Below are 21,387 nucleotides of genomic sequence, written 5' to 3'. Positions count from 1 at the left end.
CTAGAATCTCAGAGATGTCAACCAGACTTTAATTCACAATTTACTGGCTCTTTTCACTTCACTGAACTCTGAACTGCAGTGAAGCTGGAAAAAGAGCCATAATGTTGTGGTGTCTGAGGTAGAAGAGACTAGAATCAATAAAGAGCACAAGGAAGTCCTGAATCCATGTGGGAAAGAGCATGACAGTACAGATCCTCGGTGCAAAGGAGGGAGCCAGAACATTATCCTATTACATTTTCAGCAACAAAGTAATTGTTAGTCCATTCATCTTTTCCTTAAAAATGATTCACATCTTCATGATGGAAAGAGATATAAAGGAGAAATGAAAATGAGCAGACACATTGACTTAGGGGCCCCTAATTCCCTTTGTTTTGATGGTCGAGGCTGCACATCAAGATGATTCTGACCCATGCCGAGACTTTCATTCGGTGGGGTGGGCTAAGGCATTCATTGTGTGGGCTCTCTAACGCTGTCCCCCTGTGCTTGGTTTCTCCAGAGGGAATGGGACCCTGGCCCCTCCCCCACTTCCTGTGACCGGGCCAGCGGCCGAGGTGTGTGTGGGGATGCCTGTGAACCGCCAGCAGTCAGACTCTTCGGAGATGGACTCGGATGTGTCCCCCAGCTGCGGTCTCAGCGACCTGAGCAGAGGGGGCAGCCTGGACAGTCGAAGCAGCAGCTCCCGCTCCAGGAGTTTGACTTTGGTGAGTGACTGCTTTCTTTAATGCTCTGGCTGCCTGGTTTTGTGCCAGCCCCCTCCTCTTTGAGGAATATCTTACCTTCTTAGGTTCACAAGCTTGACGTCTCGACATACTTGCTTTGTGGAGTGGCATTTCGTTTGTAATCATCTTAAGATTTGCATAGATGCAGAGCGTTCCACTCAAATTAGATCTCACGCTGTGGCTGGTAATCCGGCTGCTGAGACTCGGAGAGCACCGTGCCTGAAGTCTGTAACCCACCCAGCAAAGGCCCACTGCCTTTCAGCTCAAAGGGATGAAAGGAGGGGTGCCTGGATAGCTCCATCGGTTTGATCATCCGACTCTTGATTTTGGCTCAGGTCATGGTCTCGGGGTCGTGAGATCAAGCCCCACCTCAGGCTCCAAGCTCAGTGCAGAGTCTACCTGAGATTCTCTCTCCTTCTCCCTCTGCCCCTCACCCCTGCTTATGCTCTCTCCTTCTCTCTAAATCAATCAATCAATAAAATCTTTTTTATAAAAGGGGTTGAGGGGTACCTGGGTGGCTCAGTGGATTAAACATCTACCTTCAGCTCAAGTCCTGATCCCAGAGTCCTGGGATTGAGCCCTGGGGCAGGCTCCCTGCTCAGCCCTCCCTCTCCTCACTGATCTCTCACTATCTCTGTGCCTATCTCTGTCTCTCTCTCAGATAAATAAATAAAAATCTTTTTAAAAAGCGAGGGGGGATGTTGAAAGGAGAGAAGCACTTCATGGGGCAAAACCAAATTCACTTTGAAACCGATTTTTACCTCCTTTGCAAATGTTAAGTGCTATTGTATCCCTTTCTCTCAGGATCCAGGCCCTTATACAGCATCAGAAAGCTTTGGCAACATTTACAGAAAGGGTCTTTAGTTTTTAAGGTGACTCTTCTGCACCCCTTGCCCCTCAAGATATTCATCTTTCAGGAGAGAGACCTTTTTATTCACAGAGGGAAGGACAGGTTAACATTAGGTCCACTGAGAACTGTTTCAGTTGTTCATCTCAGTCCCTTGGAGTGGGGGCAGAATTTCCTTCAGATACACTGAGTCCTAAAATTAACCCCAATTGTGCTGGACTTAAGAGAACTATATATGGCAAAGAGGGCAGTTAATAGTAATGATAGAGCTTTGTAGACTTCCACTTGGATCTTTTCTTAAACCATCACAGTAGTATGAAATAAATACTATCTGATTTGATTCATCCAAAAAAAAAACATATATTACAAATTACTCCCTGAATATCTGGGAACCTAGAAAGCCTTAATAAAGGGGAATTGGGGCTGTTTTTTATTTTTTTTAAAGATTTTATTTATTATTTGACAGAGAGAGACACAGCGAGAGAGGGAATACAAGCAGGGGGAGTGGGAGAAGGAGAAGCAGGCTTCCCACTGAGCAGAGAGCCCAATGCAGGGCTTGATCCCAGGACCCTGAGATCATGACCTGAGCCGAAGGCAGATGCTTAACGACTGAGCCACCCAGATGCCCCTGGACTGCTTTTTAAATTTAGGTTTATACAAAGGACCTATTCAAAGAATATGCAGAGGGGCACCTGGGTGGCTCAGTGGGTTAAGCCTCTGCCTTCGGCTCAGGTCATGATCTCAGGGTCCAGCCCCACATTGGGCTCTCTGCTCTGCGGGGAGCCTGCTTCCCCCCCTCTCTCTGCCTACTTGTGATCTCTCCCTCTCTGTCAAATTTTTTTTAAAAATCTTAAAAAAAAAAAAAAAAGAATATGTAGAAAAGACAGATGAGGGGTGCCTGGGTGGCTCAGTGGGTTAATCCTCTGCCTTTAGAAATATTAGGTTCAAAGGTGGGAGAGATTACAAATCTTTTACATTTATAAATATCAGGAGGTCAAGGTGGGTAGAGTGAGAACAGCATTAACTGTCTTTAGGGAAGGATTTCTGAGCCATCAGTGTTGGTCTGAATAGGTTTTACAGTGGGTGTGAATAGGTATCAGCAGGACATTCCCCAGTATACTTATAATTTCTCTGAAATCCAAAAAAAACCCACATTATGCATGTTTCAAGTTGCTTCCTTTTTACTAAGCAGTCTGTATCCTAAGAAACAGCTCAGCATAGTCATAACACAGCATATTAGTGACAGGCATGAGTTCAAATTCAAATTCATTGCCTTTGGAACCTGGGAAAGTTAATCAGTCACTGTGTTCCTTAGTTATTTTCTTCCCAAGTTACAAACAGGGGTGCTAGGATAAGAATTCTTCCCCAGGGTGACTGTGAGGACGCACCAGCCAGCACATAGTCCGCCCTTCCTGACGGCAGCCTCCTTGGTGAGTGCCCTCTTAGCTTCCAGGCTGTGTGTGATTCTGCCTCATCCCGCCCCAGCTTCTGGTGGGATCCATGCTCTCCGTGTCGTGTCTCTGTCTTACCAGTAGTCTTCCGAGTTTTTCCTTCGGCCACTAATGATGAGATGGGAAGGGGAGAATTCCTCTCCCCGCACCGAGCATCTCACACACTTCCTAATTCTGGCGATCTCACTCTGGGGCATCACTTTGGAGTGAACGTCCAGAATGCCTATCCTCCGTGGTTCTTTCCTCTCTGGTATCGTCCTGCAGTGGGACTGCGACACGCCTGACTCTTCTGTTCCCTGGCAGTGCCCAGCACTGTACCCAGTGGAGCATAATTGTGGGAACAGCATGGCAGATTCTGCTTTCAAGAAGTGCACGGTGATAAAAAAAAAAAAAAAAAAAAAAAAAAAAAGAAGAAGAAGTGCATGGTGAAATTATATTCTCAGGATGCGTGCGTGGGTGGGTGTGACCACGTAATCCTGCCACGTGCCCCACTTGGCTCCCTGTTTCTGACTGTCTGTAGGAGGACACACCTACACACACACACTACAGAAGGTGTTCCAGCACCTTCTATGCAGACCTCTGCTTGCTTGCAGGTGTTTTCCTTTCTGGAAGATTCTCAAGCCGACTTGAGCTGCCATCTGTGTCAGCTCACAGTTGTGTGTTCTCCTTAGAGAGCAGCGGCACGCTGAGAAAATTTGGCATTTTGATTAGGACTTAACTTTAATGAAGCACTGCCTTGGCAACCAGCCCCTTTCAGCGGTGAACTCGCCACACCATTACAAAAACGTGTGAACTTTCAGGGAGTCTGAATGTGGAGAGGAGCTCTTTATGTTTTGATTCTACATCATCAGGTCTTTTTATGACTCGTCTTTTCGGAATGAGACTCAACCATAATAGTTTTGCAAACCCTTGCCTCCCTGAACCCCCAGCCTCATGAAAGACTAGTCAGGGACTGTGCTTTCAGGCCTCTACACTGTTTTGTATTCCGTGCACCTCTTGGAAGGCTCTTTAAACAAGAGATCACCTAGTTCCGCCTTAAGGAAACATTTCTTTTAAGCAAGGTTATTTTTTAAAAGAAGATAAAACACGAATGCCTGGTGTTAAATGAGAGTATCCTAATGTTCTCAAACACTGGTGGAAGGGTTGCCTGGGTTGTAACAGATCTTTACACAATGGAGACTTTTCTCCTGAGCCAGTGCAAGCTAAAAATGAAAATAGATGCTTCAGTAGGCTTGTTCTGGTTGCCCACGTGGCCACCATGATGCCCGGGGCTGTTCCAGGAGGGCAGAGGATGTGGTCTTTATTACCAAGAGGCTGGTTGTATTTGGATATGTACTTTATTTCTCTTGTAAGGAATTCTGCCTCTGAACACGTTTTGGTTTTTTGTTGTTGTTGTTGTTGTTGTTGTTGTTTTTAAAGATTTTATTTATTTATTTGACAGACAGAGATCACAGGTAGGCAGAGAGGCAGGCAGAGAGAGAGGAGGAAGCAGGCTCCCCGCTGAGCAGAGAGCCCGATGCGGGGCTTGATCCCAGGACCCTGAGATCATGACCTGAGCCGAAGGCAGAGGCTTCAACCCACTGAGCCACCCAGGTGCCCCTGCCTCTGAACACGTTTTAATGAAAGAGCTAGAACAACACCAGATTAGCCAAATCTTGAAATACTTGAGTAAGAGGATACCTTTTGAACGTGTTTTTTCTCCCTCTCTGGAACTTGAGAAGGATGGCTAAATGTAACTCGAGGCAGCACATATTCACGAAGCTGGGAGGGTGGTTCTAGAAATTTATCCTCAGTCCGTGATGCGGATTCAGGATAAAAGTTTCGAGAAGAATCTGGAGACATTCATACATGATAGCTGTTTAAGGGACAAAGGAAACTTTGGGTGTAGGGTTCCCTATACTCTTAAGCCCGTCAAGCTGGGATCTGGAGCACCCATCTCACGAAATGCCCAGGGAAAGATGGCTGCCCCCTGCTGGTGTGCTTGGGTGCCAATGCTGTGTGCGGCCCTGCAGCCTGCAGGCCTTCTGGGGCTTCTTCTAGAAGAGAAAGTGACCATCTGCTTGGAAAGAGTTGGAAACTCTAGCTCTGAAGAGACTTGGTAATGCACACGCTTCTTTGAGGGCGGATTAGAAGCACCTCAAATCCCCAGGCATACCTCCTGTTCATTTTTATCTCTAACTTGGGGCAAAACAATGATCCAGATTCATTGCCACGTGTTTGGAGATCTTCTATTCAGTGCACGGTCCTGCAACCCTCCCTTCACCCCGAGCTAACAAATGTCAGGGCCCTGTAGTCATGTAACAAGCCTGTGGTCAGGCAGCACTTGTCAGCTCCTGATTACCCCCCTTTCTTCTCCAAAGCCTTTGATTGCCTTTTGGCCTCACCCATTTGTCATGGAATAAGAAGGTAGAGCAAGCAGTGGTGAGCTCTGCCTGCGTGGCTGGGTTAGGTGAAGTCCGGGTCATACACGGCAATGGGACACATAAGGGGCCGGGTGGTTGCAAGGAGAGGAAATAGAACCTAGGATGGAAAGAAGAAGCAGGGGTGCCTGGCTGGCTCAGTCAGTTAAGCATCTACCTTCTACTTGGGTCATGATATCAGGGTCCTGGGAAGGAGCCCCACATCGTGCTCCCTGCTTAGTGGGGAGTCTGCTTCTCCTTTGTCCCTTCCCTTGCTCATGTGCGTACTCTCTCTCAAATGAATACATAAAATCTTAAAAAAGACTGGTCGGGCGCCTGGGTGGCTCAGTAGGTTAAACCTCTGCCTTCAGCTCAGGTCATGATCTCAGGGTCCTGGGATTGAGCCCGCATCAGGCTCTCTGCTCAGCAGGGAGCCTGCTTCCCTTCCTCTCTCTCTGCCTGCCTCTCTGCCTACTTGTGATCTCTCTCTGTCAAATAAATATATAAAATCTTTAAAAAAAAAAAAAAAAAGGACTGGTCAACAATGAACCCATCTTCCTTTCTATACTGGCTCCACTTGCCGGTCAAAGCAGCCATTTTATGACAAAGCACAAATAGCCTTTATAAAAGTTCAATTCAGTAAACCCCAAAGCCAAACTACCGCTATGGTAGATGATGAGCACAAGGCAGTTTTCAGCCTTGCAGGAACTTGCAATTGGGTGGCATGGGAGGATCCGGGTCAGCACGGCGGGCTCCGGAGGGGTCTGGGGTCGGGGTGGGGGCTCAATGGCTGGCCCACGCCTGGTGGGGGTACCTCGTCTTTGCCAGGACTCCTTCCTGATACTGCCGGCAGAGGGAAGTTACAGGCCGCAGGGAGCCCAGCAGTGATCCTTGGAAGCCTTGAATCTTCAGATCTATAATCAAAACCGGGTGCACATCTGGTCGCCCACTGGTCCGTTTGTGTCTCTTTCCGGCCAGAAGTACAGGGTTCAGTTAGCGCTGGGGAAATCTCACCGCAGGGATGCCTAGACCATAATGAAGCCCTTACCCCAGGCTGTGGGGCGCGCCATGTGCACTTCTACTCTTGGGGTGGGGGTGGTGGGCCAAGGTCAGCACAGCACGCACAGCCGCGTGGAGAACTGCGCAGAGGCCAAGGTTGGTGTGCTTCTCTCTGCCGCTGTTTCCCTTTAGCTGCGGGGGTGGGGGCATCACTCCTCAGCTTAGGTCAGTGAAGCCCTGCTCAAGTGTCTGGAAGGTCATTTTGGTGTGTGAAAAAAGCAAATGCAAGACTCAGTTTGTTAGACGTCTGCCTTCCGCTCAGGTCAGGATCACAGGGTCCTGGGATCCCCCTCACTGGGCCCCCTGCTCAGTGGGAAGCTTGCTTCTCCCTCTCCTATTCCCCCTGCTTGTGTTCCCTCTCTCGATGTCTCTCTCTCTCTCTGTCAAATAAATAAATAAAATCTTTTAAAAAAGAAAAAAAGAAATTGGGATTGGGGCACCTGGGTGGCTCAGTCAGGTGAGCGACTAATTCTTGGTTTCTGTTCAGGTCATGACCTCAGGGTCCTGAGATTGAGCCCCAAGTCAGGCTCTATGCTCAGCACAAGGTCTGCTTCTCTCTCCTCCTGCTTCCCTTCGCCCACCCCCTGCACCCAGTTGTGCTCTCTCTCTCTTAAATAAGCAAATAAATTTTTTTAAAAAATGAAACAAAGAAATTTGACTTCACTGCTGGTTAAGATAATGTGGCAACTCCTTGTGAGAAAAAAAAAAAAAACCTATAGAACTCATATCTGTTCTAGACCAAAAAAAAAAAAAAAAAATCATAAACAAGATTATGACGTCTAAAAATATTCTTGAGAAGTTCTCAACTGCCAGTCTCTTAGGTAGGCAGCCTATAGTAAGTATTTGTTTTGGCAGAGTGTGATTTGATGTTCATATTTGCTTTTTTTTTTTTTTTAAGTTTCTTTATTTATTTGTCAGAGAGAGTGAGAGAGCACATGAAAAAGACAGCATGAGCAGGTTGGGGGATGGACAGAGGGAAAAGCAGGCTCCCCACTGAGCAGGGAGCCCAATGCGAGGCTTGATCCCAGGACCCTGATATCATGACCTGAGTTGAAGGCAGATGCTTAATCAACTGAGCCACCCAGGTGCCCCACAACCCCAATTTCTTTGTTTAAACAAGAAACAAAACAAGGGGCGCCTGGGTGGCTCAGTCAGTTAAGCTTCCAACTCGTGGTTTTAGCTAAGGTCATGATCTCAGGGTCCTGAGATCGAGCCCCACATCGGGCTCCGTGCTGAACATGGAACCTATTCGAGATTCTCCCTCTTCCTCTGTCCCTCTCCCCACCCACTGCTTGCACTCTCTCTCTCTAAAATAATAAATAAATCAAAAAAAAAAAAAAAACTTCAAAACTTAACTAATTCAGTACTTTTTTAGGTAGGTGTTAGCATGAGTATCTTAGGCTTCCTTGACTTTTTTGTTTAATCAAACAAAGATTTTTTTTGTCCTCTCTACATTTTCCCTTGAAATGAAACTCCTGTCTCAAATCTGCACTCCTATAGGCATATCTAGGACTGTTGACAACAGTCAACTGTTGGTAACATTTGCTATAAAAGTCTGTCATCCAGGGGCACCTGGGGATGGCTCAGTGTTTGGGCTCAGGTCATGGTCCTGGTGTTGTGAGTTTGAGCCCCATGTCGAGCTCCAAGCTCAATGCAGAGTTTGCTTGAGATTTTCTCTCTCTTTCTCCTTCTGCACCTCCCCCCACTCATGCTCTCTCTCTCTCTGTCTCTCAAATAAACAGATAAAATGTTTTTAAAAATAAAACCTTAAAGTCTGTCATCCACCTTATCAGGATATTCCTCTCAGAGCTCTGATGGTACTAGGTAGACATTTCTTCTGTCATCTTCGTGTAGGAGTGGACAGACATCCGCAAGACCAGGACTTTGTCCTCCTTACGGGAGACATATATAGTAGTATCCGTTCTGATTACTTTAGTAGATTTAGCATTTGAATTTTCTGGTTCGAATATAATAGAAATTATTTCTGCACAATTATAATATACTTATTAGGATAGAAATGTATGTAATTCTCACATTCTTGAAACAAAGTGATATTTCCCTTGGAGACTTATAGACATTACCTGGAGTCAGCATGGCAGGGTAGAATCTGGGGGGGGAGGTATGGTTTTCTACAGAGTTCTTGTAGATCTGGAGATTGGTAGCCCAAATTGGTACATTAAAAACACCATTTATAGAGGGGCATCTGGGTGGCTCAGTGGGTTAGGACCTCTGCCTTCGGCTCGGGTTGTGGGATTGAGCCCCGTGTCAGGCTCTCTGCTCAGCAGGGAGCCTGCTTCCCTTCCTCTCTCTCTGCCTGCCTCTCTGCCTACTTGTGATCTCTGTCTGTCAGATAAATAAATAAAATCATTTTAAAAAAATAAATAAAATAAAAACACCATTTATAGAAAGGGGATTTTAAAAAAATGTTCTGCTGTCAGGGGACTTCCTTGCAAATACTAATACAATTCCTCAATTCCCTTCTTCCAAAGAAAGCTGCTGTTTTCATTTATCTTCATTTCCTATCTACTTAGTTCTTTGGAACTAAGTTAGCAAATGCAACTTCTAAAACCCAACCAGCAAAGCGGGGCCACCACCGCCAGGGCTCCCTCCCTCCTCCACGGGCCCACAAGGCCCCTGCCTTCCTTGTTGTTTTCACTACATGACAGCTCTGTTGAGATAGTCACATACCAGACAGTCCACCCGTTTACAGTATGCACGTCAGTGGTTTTTAGTAGATTCCCAGATTCGGGCAACCATCCTCACAGTCACATTTAGAACATTTTCACTGTCCCCAAAGAAGAAACCCCATGCCCATTAGCAGTCATTTCCATTTCCCCCAGCTCCCGCAGCCCTGAGCAAACGCTCACCTACTCCCTGGCTCTGTGGATTTGCCTTTGCCCCCTCCTTTCCAAGCTCTGCCTCTTCCCCAAAGCCCGAGTGTTCCTCTCGCATCCCTGTCTGAGGGAGGCAGCGCAGGCATCTCCTGGAACAGGAGGAGTAGATAGGAACCCTCTTGCACAAGGCCATGCGCCCCTTTTCTGGCCCTGAATACCGTTCCCCTGCCTGTGGCACTGGGGCTTTTCTCTGTTTCGGCCTTTTTCCCTCTCCCAGGTGTAGGCAGAGGGGGCTTCATATGGAGGGCAGCTTCTTATTTGGGGAATTAGGCAGCAGACCGAGCCCACAGCTGTTTTTGGCTCTGCCCCTGAGGTCAGCGCTCCAGGCCAGGCTGAGCTCAGAGACTCAGGAATCCACACCAGCCTCCCTGCCAGCCTATATGTACTCCAGCCTCTGACTCTGGGGAGAGACCTTGGATGGGTTGGGGATGCAAAAGTCGGAGTCTTCCAGGACCCAGGCTTCTGATCTTGAATAAGTATGTGACTAAAAACAGAAATGAATAGGATAAAACAAAAAAGCAAGAACAGACTAGGTCTTGTCTTAGCGACTCTACTGAGTAGTTGTATGACCCTTAGGGTCACTTCATTGGCCCAGAGCCCAGTGTTCACATCTTCCAGTGAGGGAGGTGGGCTGATTGATCTGTGTGTTGTGTCTTTCAGCCTGTGGGTCCCACAATCTGTCCTAGAACACAGAATGGTTGTGTAGGAGCTGCCCTTTCTCAGCCCATTTTTCAAATGAAAACTTATGCTGGGATTTCTTGTTCTGAGGTTAGATTAGACCCGTGGGGGTTATTGGGGCACCTGAGTGGCTCAGTCGTTAAGTCTCTGCCTTCAGCTCAGGTCATGGTCCCTGGGTCCTGGGATCGAGCCCCGCGTGGGGCTCCCTTGCTCAGCAGGGAGCCCTCATCTCCCCCTCCCTCTGCCTGCTTCTCTCTCTCTCTCTTTCTCTCTCTCTCTGTCAAATAAATAAATAAAACATTTTTAAAAAAAAGACCCATGGGGGTTATATACTGTGGTCATACTTTCTGCCCCTCACTCAGTGTGGGAAGTTGGCATGTGTCTTAAGCTGAAGGTGTAGTTGCAGGCCAGCTGCCCATTTAATTCTGCTGTCTGTATGCCTAACCAACGTAGATTATCTAAAATTCTTGTGCATAGCCCTCCTGAAACACTGAGTTGGGAAAGGAGAGGTAGGAGGAAGAGGGTAGAGAGCATTAATTTATTTCTGTAGACATTTTGTTTGGTCATGGCTGTTATCATCATCTCGTCATCCTAACAATATCCGTGATGGTTGTAATTATTAACTACTGGGACCTTTGTTATGCTAAGAGCCCTAATGATTTTTAGACTTGGGTTTTTTTTTTTTCCCTCCAATTACTGAGCTAAGCCACTCTGCAGGGATAGGAGAAACATCTGAAATGTTTTCTGGTGCGTCTGGGAAAGGAGGAGAGTTAGGAGCGCGTGTGCTCAATGGTTGGGGGACAGGTTGATCTGGCAGGAATAAGGTGTGTAGAGAAAAGATGAGGCAGGAATGCCCTACACCATCCATGGTGACCCTCCAGATGATCCCACCAGTCTTCGAAAAACTCTAGAAAAATCACAAAATGAATGGCGTCGCCGATTTCATATGAAGCTTTCCTGTTCTGGTTGCCAGAGGGACAAAGTAGTCAGATGTGGTAAAGAGACAGCTGACCCTTTGTTCACAGTGACAGGATAGCCTGTAAACTCTGTGGGTGGTCCGGGGGGCTGGGCATCAGATATATGAGGCTCTAGTAGACGTCTAGTAGAGCTGGGAAAGCTGGATGACGAACAACTATAGTAGAGAATTTAAATGAGGAGCTGATTCTACATTTTATATCTCTCTGAAATCCCACCTCCTCCTTTCTCTTCCCATCACCCTTGCTCTAGTTTAGGTGACCTTGAAGTCTCGTCCAGATTGCTTCCCACATCCAGTATTTCCCACATGATAGCCAACATGATCTCTGAAACACAGATCTACCTACCCCGTGTCCCTTTGTGTTTGAATCTCACCCACTTCTTTCACATTATTAGCAGATATTATTTCCTTGCCAAAGTGTTCCAGGTCAGACCACTTCCCCAAACGTGTGAATTGACACCCATTTCCCTAATAGGAAAGTCACCTCATTGCAACCATTTCCAGACTCTGAAGTAACTACCCCTTTTCTTATCTAAAGCCCTCATTAGATGGTCATTTAGACTTTTGTTATATTTACATTGCCTGATGCTTAGTAGGTGCTCAAATATTTGAATGTATGATTCAGTAGATGTTATGGAGAAGGCTGGAGGTGTGGTGGCATTGGAGGTGTGGTCACCATGGAGGATAGGTAAGATGTGACTATGCAGAGACAGGCACTGCTGACATGAAAACAGGCATAGGAGATGGCAGGTGGTTTGATGTGTACACAGCAAGACTTGGCAGACCACAGCCTACAAGCCAACTCTGGCCCCCTACTTGTTTTTGTAAATAAAGATTTATTGTAACAAGGTAGGCTTTTTCATTAACACACTGCCTATAACTTACACACTACATGGACAGAGTTGAGTAGTTGTCACCATAAAGCCTGCAAAGCCCAAAATATTTACTCCCTGCCTTTACAGAAAAAGTTTACCACCCCTAAATAGAGTAGAAAGGGCAGAGTGGTAGGAGATGAAATGTGAAAAGTAGGTAGGGCCAGATCCTGAAATTCTCAGAATAAAGTGTAAATTCTTTAGTCACATGTTATGTAGATGATCATATTGGGGGTTTTATTTTTATTTTTTTAAAAGATTTTATTTATTTGTCAGAGAGAGAGAGAGAGAGCGCGCGAGCTCACAAGCAGGGGAAATGGCAGGCAGAGGGATATGCAGGTTCCCCACCGAGCAAGGAGCCCAACGTGGGACTCGATCCGAGAGCCCTGGGATCATGACCTGAGCCAAAGGCAGATGCTTAACTGACTGAGCCACCCAGGCATCCCTGTGCTGGGTATTTAAAAACCCATTTCTCTTTCCCTTGGTCCAGCACTCAATAGAAAGTACTCAGTCAGGAACACCTGGTGCACATTTTCCCTCAGGTACCCTGCCCCTCTTCTAATGCCCCTTACCCTGACCCAAGTTCTTAGAGGAAATATTGAAGCTCTCAGGGAGTGTCTACTGCTAGGTCTGCAGACTGATAAAATTACACAGTTATAGTTAAAATGAACCTGCTCTCATTTCAGCTGGAGAAAAAGTATTCTGAAATTCTGTCTCCCTCCGCCCCCCAAAAAAAATCTCAGGAAAGGTGGAGCAAAAAGATAAGCTAGGAACTAAAATTAAAATCTTAAGGCAGGCACATTGTTTTATAAGTTGACATTTTAAAAAGAAGGGTATACAAAACCCGATCACAAAGAAAGGAAAATGACAAGCCAGTCTGTCTTGTGAATACACAGATGCCGAAATTCTAAACAAAGTATTAGCAAATCAGATTCAGTGATGTATAAGAAAGATAACATCACAAGCAGACTGGACTTGTTCCAAGAATGCAGGGTTGGTTTAATATTTGAAAATCAGTCGTTGTAATTCAGTGCATTAGCAGACTAAAAGAGGAAAAGCATACCATCCTGTGTCCTCAGCCTCCTCAGCCAGATCGTTCTTTCTGTGGGGAGCTGTCTGGTGCCCTGTGGGCTACTCTACCCGCTAGAGGCCAGTGACACCCACCCAGTCGTGATAACCAGAAGTGTCTCCACACATTGCCAAGTGCCCTGTGAAGGGTAACAGCACCCCCAGCTGAGTATCACTCTAATATGTAAAGAAAATGATTTGACAAAATTCAAAACCCATTCATTATATTAAAACCAACATGCTCTGGGGCGCCTGGGTGGCTCAGTGGGTTGGGCCACTGCCTTCTGCTCGGGTCATGATCCCGGGTCCTGGGTTCGAGCCCCGCGTCGGGCTTTCTGCTCAGCAGGGAGCCTGCTTCCTCCTCTCTCTCTGCCTGCCTCTCTGCCTACTTGTGATTTCTCTCTGTCAAATAAATAAATAAAATCTTTAAAACATACAACCTGACATACAACCAGGGGGACCTATAGGGGAGAAAGGATGGTCTTTCCAAGGCCTGGTGCTGAAACAATTGGGTATCAATTTAGAAAACAGTGAACCTTGACCACACCATACACAGATGTGAGTCATTCCAGCCTCACTGTAGCACTGAATCACAGAAGCCTCGCCAACCAGGATGCCTGTCCAATTGCTAGTGAATAGCAGGGAGCAGCCGGTGAATAGCAGAAGATATTCGCAACAAATATATCCAACAAATGATGTCTGGCTAGTACTGTATTTTTTAAAAAGACAACTTGATAGAAACCGGAACAGGTGGCACTTCATAAGAGAATCTCCAAACAGCCAGTGAAGTATTATGGGGAAAAACAAAAACAAAAACGCAACATTGTCTTCTTGGGAGCGGATGGAAAATCACAATGGGATGCTGGCCCACGCCTGCCGGAGAGGGAGAGTCAGAGGCGGGAGCCCACCAGGGAAGAGCACGTGAGACAGCTGTCTGTCTGTGTCTACTAAAGCACATGCATGTCTGTGACCCAGCCCGTGCCATTCTGTCTGTCTGCCCACTGAACCCGGCTGCAGACTGTCCCCTTGCCCGGAGTCCTCCTGTCTTCGGGATTAAACTAACAGCCAAGGCAGCTTGAGAAATTTGCACGTCTTCTTGGTTTAATCATACCAAAAAACAAATGCCTTAAACGGTCTCTAAATTTGTGAAGCCCTCAGGCCCTTCCATGGGCGGCCCCGGGAGTCAGAGGCTTTGGGTGGGCGAGCATTTGTCATTACCTCTCAGATCCCAGTGTGAAAAGCATTCTCCTGCACCACCGAGGTCAACCTTTTTTTTTTTTCTTTTTTCTTTTCTTTTAAGCCCAGCATGGGGCTTGAACTCAAAACCCTGATATGAAGACCTGAGCTGAGAGCAAGAGTCAGATGCTTAGCCAGTGGAGCCCCACAGCCACCCCACCCTGGTCGGCTCTTAATCACATTTGTGTCTACCACTTTTTCTGTTGTTTTATCAAAGTTTGTACTCATAGAGGGTCAAGCAGTTTCATAGGGTTATGAAAACACCCTCCTCCCATTTCCTACTCACTAGAAGACATGACTTTTTTCTTTAAGATTTGTTTATTTACTTGAGAGAGGGAGCAAGCCAGAGAGAGAGAGTGCATGAGCACAAGTGGGGGGAAGGGCAGAGGGAGAAGAAGACTCCCCGCTGAGTGGGGACCAGAGGCAGGACTCCACCCCAGGTCCTTGAGATCATTATCTGAGCCAAAGGCAGCCTCTTAACCCACTGAGCCACCCAGGCGCCCCTAGAGGACACAACCTTTAACACACCCTGTTTCTTTGTTACTTACCTTTATCCTCCTTCCACTGCCACTATCGACCTTTTACTATGTGTCCCATCAGTATTTCTTGTGTGGAGTAAATATTAAATATGCATATATTTAAGTCAAATTGAGACAGCTTCATTTTTCTATCTGCATCTTTTTCACTTAGCTTTATATTCTTTTGAAAACACAGTTTATAACATTCCATCTGTGAACGTGCCTCGATGTGTTTAACTACACCCTTATTGTTGGACATTTTGTGGTTTCTTATTTTGCTTGTTTTCTTGCTACTGTGAATACAAATATAATTCATATATCTGTGTGTATGGATGCTTATTGCTGTAGACAAATAGATTCGTAGACATATGCCTTTTCTCATAACTTCAGTTTTCTGTGGTTAATAACTGTCCGAGTTTTATTTGCTTGTTTCGTGTTCTTCCCCTTCTGGCGTGCTCTGAACTAGACTGGTTGCTCACTGCACCGCCGACATCCTGGGAATGTCACTGGCCTCCTGGGATTCCCTTTGGCTTTCTCTCATGCTCTCTTGGGCCCCAACTCCTGTGTCTTTTCTTGGTTTCCTCCCTTGTCCAGGGGAGCAGCCACACCTACCCCACCACCCTGAGAAAGGCGTACGTGGGAGATCCATTGTATAGTCCTCACGTGTCTTAAAAGCCTCTTTATTTTATCATCACCGTAATTTGGTTAGGCATAAAATTCTAGTTCTCAGTTCACTCAGAATTTTGAAGGAATCCTGACGTTTTCTTCTTGCTTCCAATGATATCATTGCTAAGAAGTCTGTTGCTATTTCAATTCTTGCTCTTTTGTTTTGTGACCTGATTTTCACTCTGGGAAGCTTTTGGGATCTTGGTCTGTGGCATCCTGAGATTTCAGTCTGTTTTGTTCTTGTTCATTAGGTTGTCCTCATGGTGACTTTCCACCATGCAAACTCTGGAAACTCAGAGCCTTCAGTTCAGTGACCTCTCCTTGAATTCTCTAACTTATTTATTTTGATGCTTTCTCCTCTACTTTTCTGATTTATCTTTTGGGAGCCTCATTACCAGATGTTGGCCCTCCCATACTTATACTCTAATTTTCTTGTCTTCCTTCTTTTTTTTTTTTTTTTTAAATGTCTATTTGTTTTACTTTACTCGTTTCTCTACTTTCTCTTGTAGGCTTTGATTTCATTTTTCAGTTCTGTTGTCCTGGTGTTAATTTATAAGAGCTGCTTTTGGTCCTCTGGGTTTTTTTTTAAGAGCATCATATTCTTTTTTTTTTTTTTTTTAAGATTTTATTTATTCATTTGACAGAGATCACAAGTAGGCAGAGAGGCAGGCAGAGAGAGAGAGAGAGGAGGAAGCAGGCTCCCCGCCGAGCAGAGAGTCTGATGCGGGGCTCGATCCCAGGACCCTGGGAACACGACCCGAGCTAAAGGCAGAGGCTTTAACCCACTGAGCCACCCAGGCGCCCCAAGAGGATCATATTCTTGACGGGTTCAGTGTCTCCTCATCTCTCTGAGGGCATTCATAGTCATTGTTTAGAAATTGTCATCAGTTCTCCATAGTTTGTTTTTGTTAAGTGCTTTCATTTTTATTTGTTCAGGTATGGCTTTCATGATAAAGGTTTTTCTCAGCCGCTCACTGATCCTTCTGCGTGTGCACATATTTAAGAGAGGAGGTTGAGAAGCTGATTAGAAATTCTGTGTGGGGTTTGTTGACTGTGGTCTTCATCTGTAGGGAGATCGTGTTGAGCTGCTCTGTTGGGGAACCTGTGGGGCCGACCCCTTTGGGCCCTTGGATGTTCAGATGCCCCAGGGAACATTTCCAGGTTTCTGTCCCTAGAGCATCTGTTTGGCTTCATTTACTCCCTGTTTCCATCACGACCAGCTCTGCTTCAAATCCCTCTCTTACCTTCTTTAAAAAAAAAAAAAAAATCTAGTTTTCTGCTAGGGTGCCTCATTCCTGCTGAACCAATTCTGCTCTTTCCACCGTCCACTTGCCACCCCTTCCAGAACTGCTTTGTATCTCCAGTGCCTGAGCAGGGGTGGGGGACTGAGGGGAGAGTCCCCTGTCCTCAGCAGGCTGGTCCCTGGCTTCCCGCAGCTGCTGGCTGAAACTCAGCTTCCCTGGGTCTTCGGAGTCAGTTACACCTGTCCTGCTGCCACTTAACTTCCCACATTTTGTGGCTGCCGTCTCCTTTCCTATTATTTTTGTCTTTGTGATTTGTGCCTTTAAAACAAATAATAAATCCCATTATTTTAGAGAGGTTTCCGGTGGAAAAGGACATAAATACGTCCATCCATGTCACTCTCTTTGACCAGAGCTGTCCCCCACTGCTCTTGGGGAAGACATCTGAGAGCAGTCAGTTGAGAACACTGGTCCAAGGAGGTTTGAAGAATTTTTATTTTTCTTGTCATTGACTCATCAGGAACCATAGGCTAGAGCCTGTAATAGGTTCTAAGACGCTTTCTTGGCTATAGCTTCTTGGCAGTGTTCTTTTTCATTCAGGTAAAATGGGGAGAGACACGTTGGTCCATGGGACCTCCCGAATGGCAGACTCTCCCCAACAGGAATTCTGAGGGGGCTGTGGATCCTATCGGGCGCTGGGTGCACATCCCGTCTTTGTCTTGTTTTCTCTCTTGAGCGAAATGACTGTTTGTTTTTTCCCTTTTATTCCCAATCCCCACACCTGTCATACAGGATGACGAGAGTCTGAAGTACCTGACGCACGAGGAAAAGGATGTCATCCTGTTTTTCGAAGAGACCATCGATTCCCTGGAAGACGACTTTGAGGAGCAAGTCCTGTGTGACAGCCATTCTCCGGGGTCTCTGGAAGAGTGTGCTTCTGGTCACTCAGAGCCGGGAGAGGTGATCGACTTAGTGCAGCCAGCACCAGAGGTGGGAGAACCGGAGTGCCTCCCGGCTGGGACAGCAGCAGCAGGTGAGGATCCCCTGTGTGTGGCCAGAAATGATGCTGTGGGGCTCATCGGGTTTTTGCAAGGTAGAAGCATGGTCTCGCTAGTTTGAGTGTCCAGCCCAGCAGATGCTCTCGTAGCGTATTAGGAGACAGCCTCTGAAGGGAGTTTCCGAAAGGGCCAGGATAAAGAATGACACTAGCTGGCCACATGAATCAATTCTTCTGTGAAGGAAGGAAGGAAGGAGAAAGGAGGGAGAAAGAAAGGAAGGAAGGAAGGGAAGGAGGAAGGGAGGGAGAGGGAGGGGAAGGGGAGAGAAAGAAAATTGGAAATGAATTCCAGGTGTAACAATTCATTCTACGAAGAAAACAGACAAGGTACTTATACTTTAGCCCTTGGGTTTGATCTCAGATTTTGAGCAATCTTATACCCCTGTTTCTCTAGCATGAGACTTTTCAAAGTAGGAGTATTTGAACTGAGAAGTCTGCTGGTTCAGGAAAACAGGAAAAGAGCAGACAAGAGTTTGGCTCAGCATCTAGTAGGTTGTGGGTTTGTAGGTTTGCTTGATTCCGGGTGGCCTCCAAGGAGAGGCATGAATTTTGTCTTTTGAATCCTGCGAGAAGACCAGACAGGATGGACGAGGTGGGATTGTCTGGCACTGTTCTTCCTGATTGGAAAAGATCCTTGAAATAAACTTCGGCAAGGAGATGAGGATTGGAAGGATGAGGGAGAAACAGAAGGGAAAGTGTTTTGGCTCTTACTACAAAATACTGCCATTTGCCACAAGCCTCTAGAAATATGTTTTCTATCGTGCGCGCACGGGTATGTGCGTGCGAGCTACGTGCGCAAGGCCGGGTGTTAACACCAGATTTCACAGACTGGGGTTCTCAGCTCCAGTGTGGAGCTTTGCCTGTAGCCATATCAGCAAAGAAGAGACTGAATAAGAATTTCCTGTTTTTATCACACTTCTTTGAAGTGTACTTCCTAACGTTAACTTGAACCTGCTGATCCTTTAAAAGTGCCAGATGGTATACTAGTGCCAAGGGAAACACTCACCGAGAGAAAGCCACCCCGCCCACCCGTCTCTACCATGACATTCTCAGGGCAGTGGCAGTTGCCTTCTCCGGCAGGTGCTGTGTGAGAGTCTGAGACTAGGGACAAATAAGATGCGGCGTGCAGTTCTGCCGCGAGGGACAGGTGTGTGGATGTAGGTGCCCACGGTGTTGGGTGGCCTGTGATCCACATCTGTTAAGGACATCGTAAAGGCTCAGAGGTGTATTGAGTTTGACCCAGGGCATCTGACACAACCAGCTGGTCTTCATCTAGAAAAACCTGATGCAGGGGTGCCCCCCAACCTTTCCGCCTCCATTTCCCCTCAGCAACACCCCCTCCTGAGGTGGGTTGTTATTCTGTCCTGGCCCATACCTCCTTAGAAGCCCACATGCTCTGTGTGCATCCCAGGGGCTGAGCCTTCAGACTGGCCTCTTCTACCATCCCTGACCCGTCATGCCTTCTCATCACGTGGTGGTGAGACTCACGGAGGAGGTTCTCCTTCGCTGGGCCAGGGAGGTTAGCTGACAGGATGCTGACATTGCTGCTGATGTTGGCTTTATGTCCCTTGGACACCCTCATGAATCCAGTGGGAAGGCAGTGGGATGTATTTATTTTTACCTAACATGGTACCTGATGAGGATTCTGCTTCCTTTTCAGGGACTGGCCCTGTTGGGAAGGAAGACATTCCTGTCCTTGAGGGCAGGAAACCAGAAGCCGGGGATCCTCCCTCGCCAGACCCAGCAGCTCCGGCCCCTCCTGTGCCACCCTCCCAGCCTGTGGCCACAGCAGCCGCGCCCCCTAGGAAAGAGCTGCTGGCCACGGCTCCCCCCTCAGAGCACCCCAAACTGCCCCGCTCTGTTCCCACTCCCCTGGTAATCGCTCAGAAAATGTCTGAGAAGGTGGCAGGGAATGAAGGGCTTCCGCCTGCGTCCCCCTCCAAGGAGAGCAAGCCAGGGGACTGGAGGACACTGCCTTCGGGGGTCCCTCGGCATGGGGACCCTTTCCTGTGGCACAAACACACAGCCCAGCCCGCGCCCAAGATCCACCGCTTCCCCAGCAACATCAGCGTGACCAACAGCGCGGGGAAGGAGTTCAACAAGACCATCTCCAAAGCAGCTGTCAACGTGCAGGAGCGGAAGGCCCGGGTCTTGGCTAACATCAATGGTGTCTCTTTCCTGGCCGCAGGGGAGGTGGAAGACCGGGCCCCCAGGGCTGAGGTTGCCGAGCTAGGGACGCGTGGCCAGAGCAAGCCAGGCCCCATCCACGATGCCGCGTCCACGCGGGTGCGCAGCCACACGGGCACTCTGCAGTCCAGAGGCGTGCAGACGGAACAGTGCCTGCCATTGGCCAATGGCTTCCAGAGCATCCACGACGTCCTGAAGAGTGAGCCCAGTGCCTTCGCCTCAGTGGGGAAAACTGTCACCTTCCGTCCAGACCCGGCACTGGCCGGCAAACTTGCACGGCAGAATGCCAGCAGGAGCCTTTACGAGCACCAGCCGCCGGACTGCAGCCCAGATGCCAGGAAGCGGTCGGGGTCGCTGCCCAGGGCTGTTGGGTTCAGGCCCCAGGGTATCACTGTCCAGTTCTCCGGTCGCGGCTCCACGGAGGAGGCCCGCCGGGAGGCCCTGCGCAAGCTCGGCCTTCTGAAGGAGAACTTGTGATGGAGGGTGGGGTGGGGCTGGAGAGGCAGGATGGCCAGGCCCATGTGGCCTAACACAGATGTGCCCACGTGAGGAGCAGTGGCCACGGTCCCAGGGCTGTGCCCCGTGGAGGACAAGAGATGACAGGGGCCAGGACTCCGCGGTCCAGGCGGAGGGAGTGCGGACAGGAAGTGTGCCCGACTCCGCTGCCAAGTCCGAGCAGGGCGATCCTTCTGGGAGAGTCCGGCCTCCTATCTTGTCTTCCTTTTTCCTGGAGTTCAAAGAAGAGCCCTGAAAACCCTAAATGCCATATCTTTTTTTTTTTTTTTTTTTTTTTTTTTGGATTTAGAAGGAAGGGGATTGGATCTGATCTGTTTATTCTTCAGTCTCTGATCTAGACTCTTATCCCAAGGAGGGGACACCCAAGGCATTTATATCTCTTACACTTAGTTATCCATGAAGGGGATTGCCTCTTCCTTTTCTGAGAAAATAAAACAGAAATGCCCGTTCAATCTTTATAACATCTCAGAGCATCTCCCTTGGTTTTTCTGTTTGTTTCTCAGGGGTAAATGTTGGTGTGTTGGCCCTAGATGTGCCTTTGTTTCTGGATATAATTTGGTTTACCCATGTGTTGCTTTGGGTTTTTTAAAAATTGAATATTGAAATGAACCCTTCAGAGTATGATTTACTGTAATTTTGAGTTACAGGAATGGAATGGGAAGGCTGGATTTGGAAAAGGTGGTAATTTTCAGTAAGCAAGTCCCATCAGACTATGGGGGCTTTGTCACTGGGAGATGTGGGTGAGCGTGTATGGTGTATATACCTGTCTGTAATGTGTGTTTATGGAAACTTGTGTTCACACGTACACACCTTCATGAGTCTACATCACAAACATTTTAAGACGCTATCATGTAACTACAGGATGTAAGCCCTTCCTACTCTCTCGATGGACACAGCCGTCCCAGCTACAATGGGAGAGAGAGAGACTGGAACCTTTAAGGACACATCTCCATCATCTCCATAATCAGAGTGCTTCTTACTCACCCATGGGTCACTCTGTACC

General features: G+C 47.4%; 1 protein-coding gene across 1 annotated transcript; it reads left to right on the top strand.

Moving 5' to 3' along the window:
• Window positions 1-563: 563 nt before the first annotated feature.
• LOC111155609 (proline and serine rich 2) lies at window positions 564-20,647 on the top strand. The gene is made up of 3 exons (XM_022515875.1): window positions 564-701; window positions 17,417-17,657; window positions 19,342-20,647. The coding sequence occupies exons 1-3, from the start codon at window positions 564-566 to the stop codon at window positions 20,343-20,345; spliced, it is 1,383 nt and encodes a 460-aa protein (XP_022371583.1). The 3' UTR covers window positions 20,346-20,647.
• Window positions 20,648-21,387: the final 740 nt, after the last annotated feature.

This window comes from Enhydra lutris, unplaced genomic scaffold, assembly GCF_002288905.1.
Source record: "Enhydra lutris kenyoni isolate GAN:26980312 unplaced genomic scaffold, ASM228890v2 scaffoldscaffold42, whole genome shotgun sequence".
Taxonomy (NCBI): Eukaryota; Metazoa; Chordata; class Mammalia; order Carnivora; family Mustelidae; genus Enhydra; species Enhydra lutris.
This window is presented reverse-complemented; position numbering and strand designations above follow the sequence as displayed.